The sequence below is a fragment of the Salvelinus fontinalis genome, chromosome 23, assembly GCF_029448725.1.
Source record: "Salvelinus fontinalis isolate EN_2023a chromosome 23, ASM2944872v1, whole genome shotgun sequence".
In the NCBI taxonomy this organism is placed as follows: domain Eukaryota; kingdom Metazoa; phylum Chordata; class Actinopteri; order Salmoniformes; family Salmonidae; genus Salvelinus; species Salvelinus fontinalis.
The window spans coordinates 42,744,571-42,749,612 of NC_074687.1; the positions used below are offsets into that span (position 1 = coordinate 42,744,571).

Here is a 5,042-nt window from a genome sequence, read left to right on the forward strand (position 1 = left end):
ATCACGAGAACCTTCATCTTATGATTAGATTTGCTTGACTGAGGCTTGTGACCAAATGCACATGAACAGGAATGTTATAAATGACCTCTATATGATTCCACATGTCACTTGTGTCAGTCAGAACACATTGCTGAAAGAGCACACTGTTTAGAATGCATTCACACCCCTAGTATTCCTTGTGCATTGAAATACCATTACCAAGCTATTGTATGAAATAACTGAACTTAACATATAAGCAAGCACCTTTATTTGTTTAACAGGTATACAGTCGCTATTGTAAAGTTTTCTTGCTAGTTTGGGGTCTTATACATTTACTAACAGTGGTTTAGAAAGGCAACTGCTAATGGAAACAATGGCATATACAATACAAATTAGCAAACGTATCAAAATCAGTTTTTACAACTTTTGTAGCAACCAATTCTTTCTATTGGTTTGCCATAGTGCAAACTGTGTTATTTGTAAGACAGAGTTTAAACATGGTTTTAACATTCAATATATATTTCTCTGTCTTAAACACATCTCAATGTGTAGACTGCATTCATTGTGCTTCCGGTTCAAGTCCTCCTGTCCAGTAATGTTGATTTACAATAAGAATAATTCAAGTGAGCAGGGCAGTACAGGCAGTTGAATGGTGGTAAAGCTATGATTTAAAGTTGAATAAGAATGCACTGTTGCTGTGTGTGTATATGGTGTTTATGGCATTATGCATGAAGGCCAGTTCAGACTGAGTCCTCAGCTATAGTTTTCCAAGCCCTTTCAAAAGTCCTTGAGGATTCCCGGTTTCACTCTCAAACATTGCTTATATGATTATCACACCGATAGTTAAGCGTACGCTGTAAAAACTTGGGGGGGGGGGGGGGATTAGTCTATGTGTGTCAGACCTGGGTTTAAAAATGATTTGTTTTATTTCCAATACATAAGCTGCACTTGATTGAGCTTGCCTGGTTCAATGGAACCAATGGATTATTCCCCAAAGTGCAAACCTCACCCTTCTCCATTAAACGTTAAAGCATTTGAAGAAAAAAAACAAATACTATTTGAACCTAGGTCTGGTGTGTGTCCATGTCAAGTCCAACAGGCATTGTGTTCCTACATCCTTGCGACTTTAGGCCATTGTGGCGCGAACATGTGATCGGAGGAGAGAAGAAAATGAAAATGGAAAAAACTAACGAGACATGTCCGTGGTTGAAGCCTGCTCAGCGAATGGACAGGTGTTTCTTTAGCCGCTATTGTGGCTCTATTGCACTGTGTTCTGCAGAAAGCACTGGTAGTGATGGATGGATCTGTCCCAAAGTCCAGGGTGGAGACCCTGGCTAAGCCCCTCCCCTTCCCCAGCAGAACTCTCGCTCACGAGCAGCCGCAGCGGTCCACCACCATGGAGGGGATCTTGCCGTAGATTATCTGCTCTTTGCGGTTGAAATAGAGCATGTTGATGGGGGACATCTTGGTGGGGGTGCAGCAGGGCCCGGCGGTGCCCCGGGGGTTAGCCTTGTTCACTAGGTGGGTGTGGGGGTACTTCTGCAGGTGCATGTACTCGCACTCACCAGAGCAGTAGTTGGCCTTGTAGCGCTTGGGGGCAATAATCCAGTCCCAGCCAAAGTCTTCAAAGTCCACCGTGAGGGGGTACCGGCAGCAGCGGGACTCGGGGGAGTTCTCATCACAGTCCGGGCCCGAATCTCTCCTGGAGCGCTTCGGGCCCTCCGAAATCTTCACCTCCATGAAGGGTTGCTGTGAGGGCACAATACAGAAACATGACACATTGGGAAACATATTGGAGTTTGTTACTCCAATCTAATATTGCTGATCCTTTACATCAAGGTTTCAAACTTGGGTGTTGTGATACTTTGTGCCACTGAAATGATTGCGTTTTTAAACACTACTTAAATGCTTGGTTTGGAAAAAAGTATTCTAATTGCACCAGAAGAGAGAGAGAGCGAGAGAGTGTGTGTGTGTGTGTGTGTGTGTGTGTGTGTGTGTGTGTGTGTGTGTGTGTGTGTGTGTGTGTGTGTGTGTGTGTGTGTGTGTGTGTGTGTGTGTGTGTGTGTGTGTGTGTGTGTGTGTGTGTGTGTGTGTGTGTGATATACATGTGTGCATGTGTTTAACTATACTTGTGGGGTCCAGAAGTCCCCACAAAAATAGTAAATAAACAAATATTTGACCAACTGGGGACATTTTGTTGGTTCCCACAAGGTCAAATGCTATTTGTAGGGGGTTTAGGGTTAACATTAGAATTAGTGTTAGGGTTAGAATTAGGGTTAGGGGCTAGGGTTAGTTTTAGGGTTAGGAGCTAGGTTTAGGGTTATGCTTAAGGTTTGGTTTTCAGGTTAAGGTTAGGGTTAGGTTTAAGGTTAGGGAAAATAGGATTTTTAATGGGACTGAATTGTGTCCCCACACGGTTAGTTGTACAAGACTGTGTGTGTGTGTGTGTGTGTGTGTGTGTGTGTGTGTGTGTGTGTGTGTGCGTGTGTGTGTGTGTGAGTGTGTGCGTGCGATAACAGAGGCTGTAGGCAATTACTCTGATTAGCACAGTCACACAGAAGACTTCTGGAAGTTCTGGCCATGTGACCAATGTGAATTTTTATGTAATCAGGTGATAGGACATGAGATTATTGGTGGCAAGGGCAAATATTCTGTCACAGATTAACTCCTTAAATTAGGTATGCGTGTTTATATTAAAGTTTCTAAAATATTTTTAAATACGAGCACATGAGAGCAAATCCACAGAGTGCCAAAACCCCTCTGATCAGCAGGTATCATAAACAAATGGTATTTGAAGCCCCGGTTCTAAATTAGTCTGTTTACACAATTTGACACAAACATGAATTTGCCCTCTCTTGCCAAGGGTGTTAAATGTTGATATTGCATTATTATGCATTAATAAATTGGTTATGGATTACTTCCCATAGATCCCACGAGGATAAACTACAAACATATTTGTAAATTGCTTCGATGGGAGATAAATCTAAACTCACCAATCCTTCTCCGGCTTCAGTTGAGGTAACGGCCAGATCATTTCCCTTTGCGTCCAACGCATTAATCTCGATCCCCCAATTCGTGTCCGGTTGCCGCAGCCACACCGACAACACTTGTTTCACGTCGATACTCTGCCAAGAGCTGACTCCTGCATTCACGTCGATCTTTAGAGACCGGATCTGTATGTTCCTGCCCCCGTCCGTGACAGGGATCAGGCGGGAGATTTGCAGGAACACGGTGGTGACTTCGTCAGCTGGCTGAAGATGCACCCATAGCTGTGCCCGAACTATGCGGTTCGCCTGAATCTTCGAATTGAAGGAGAAAAAGCAACACTTGGGTTTCCCATCGATTTGGACGATGGATTCGGCTGGAGGAGAGAAGTTAGAACTTGAATTATAATATGCAAATGTCTGATTTATTTTCTCAATTAAACTACATTTCTAAATTAAATGACAGCTTTTTTTGGCGGTTGTATGTAACACAATTCACAATTTTGTTTTCGTTACCGAAATCCGTTGGAAAACCACTTTCAAAATATATATTTAAAGTTACAATGTCACGACACATTGATAAACTATAAAACACTCAGCAATGTGTCATCTCCAGGGTAACCTCCAATATAGCCTATATAGTTTTAGAACCGCCACACTCAACACCAGAACCACTAGCACCTTGTAAGATGCAACTCGGCTCGTACGTAAAGTTATATATTTGTTTCAAGTCGACATGAAAGGACAGATAAACGAATCATTAATAATTCATACGAAGTGTCAACCTATTTCCAACATAGTGGTGCAAGTAGCCTAATACGGGATCATACATGAAGGTGCGCTCTGTGTCCCATGCGTAAAAAACGTCTGAGCTCTGGTGCCTTTTCAAAGTTATTATATTGAGACATAGTGTTGCATTGAATAATAGCATATACAACTTACGTTCAGTAGCCATTGTCATGATTGTTTCTGTGGTGGCATGGTCATCATCTTCTTCCATGACTCCATCCTTATTGTCATCTCCAAGTACATCATACTGGTCAAGAAGTTTCTGCAAAGGTGGTGCCTTAGGCAAGAGCTGCTTGACAACATCTCGGCTAATATTGGGCGCGTGCTTGAGTCGCAGTTTGCTAAGAATTTGTGACTTGATGGCGTGTAATCTCATGTTTTTGATCTGCTGTCGGACCTCGCATGTTGAGCACTGCTCACCGTCATCCGTGGCCGGGGATTGGTGGTGCGCCGTTTGATCACCAAGACCCAATGGACCGAAAGCAACCATAAAACCCATATAAATTAGAACCTGCATCAGATGCATTATCTAAGGTGCGGAGTTTGCTATAAAAAAAATTAATCCCAAAGTGAATATGTATTTGCGTGAGGCGGACTACAGAGTTGCCTGTGTTTAAAAGCAGTCTCTACACTGATAGGTGGCATACTTTAATTCGTCAGCCCTTTTTATACTGCAACTTTGGCCTCTCTTTTGTGTCGTCAAAATCGATGATTGGTTGGGCTGGCAACAATGAATTCAACGGACAGACATGAACTGTATTTTTCTGTCAAACCTTAAAAGTCGTATGGCAAGGTTCGGAATAGTTTTGAGACAACTACACTATCAATCAAAGTCAAGACGGTTCTGCAAATGGTCAAATAAAATGACGGATGCGGTTATATTGATTAATTGCATTCAATCCGCAGCCTGTCACCATAGGAACGCCACTGAGAAAAAGCGTTTATTCTGCTCTTCCCATCAACGCGACAGGGTTCAAATGAATCGGTGTTATGATTTCCCTTCATTACGATCAGTTAGTTATATGACCAGTTTGCCTAACTCTCTAAATCTGTTTCTCTCGAAAATGTAAGGTCTATTAATTTACAAATATGACAGGAACCACTCTTTAGCCTATATTGATATAGGCTACATGGAGTAGACCTACTTCTTTCTAAACTCGTTTCCAAATGCTAAATGATTTTATCAATAGGCTATCGGATAGATACTATTGCATTGAACATTTATGGCGAAATGGGCTCTTCTGTAGGCATACGATTGTGTATTAAACTATAGGCTACTGGATATTGTTG

General features: G+C 42.2%; 1 protein-coding gene across 1 annotated transcript; it reads right to left on the bottom strand.

Annotated features, from left to right (window-relative positions):
* Positions 1–230: 230 nt before the first annotated feature.
* LOC129821368 (growth/differentiation factor 8-like) lies at positions 231–4,399 on the bottom strand. Its single transcript, XM_055878979.1, has 3 exons — positions 3,906–4,399; positions 2,973–3,340; positions 231–1,728 (listed from the first exon to the last, which is right to left on the bottom strand). The coding sequence occupies exons 1-3, from the start codon at positions 4,276–4,278 to the stop codon at positions 1,348–1,350; spliced, it is 1,122 nt and encodes a 373-aa protein (XP_055734954.1). The 5' UTR covers positions 4,279–4,399; the 3' UTR covers positions 231–1,347.
* Between the last annotated feature and the right edge of the window lie 643 nt (positions 4,400–5,042).

Bases quoted from the DNA above. Each gene is read 5' to 3' on its own strand.
- LOC129821368 (XM_055878979.1), bottom strand. From the start codon at position 4,278: ATGCATCTGATGCAGGTTCTAATTTATATGGGTTTTATGGTTGCTTTC. The intron at 3,341-3,905 runs GTAAGTTGTATA...TCTCTCCTCCAG, and splicing joins CATGACAATGGCTACTGAAC to CCGAATCCATCGTCCAAATC. The intron at 1,729-2,972 runs GTGAGTTTAGAT...GTGCCCTCACAG, and splicing joins CTGAAGCCGGAGAAGGATTG to CAACCCTTCATGGAGGTGAA.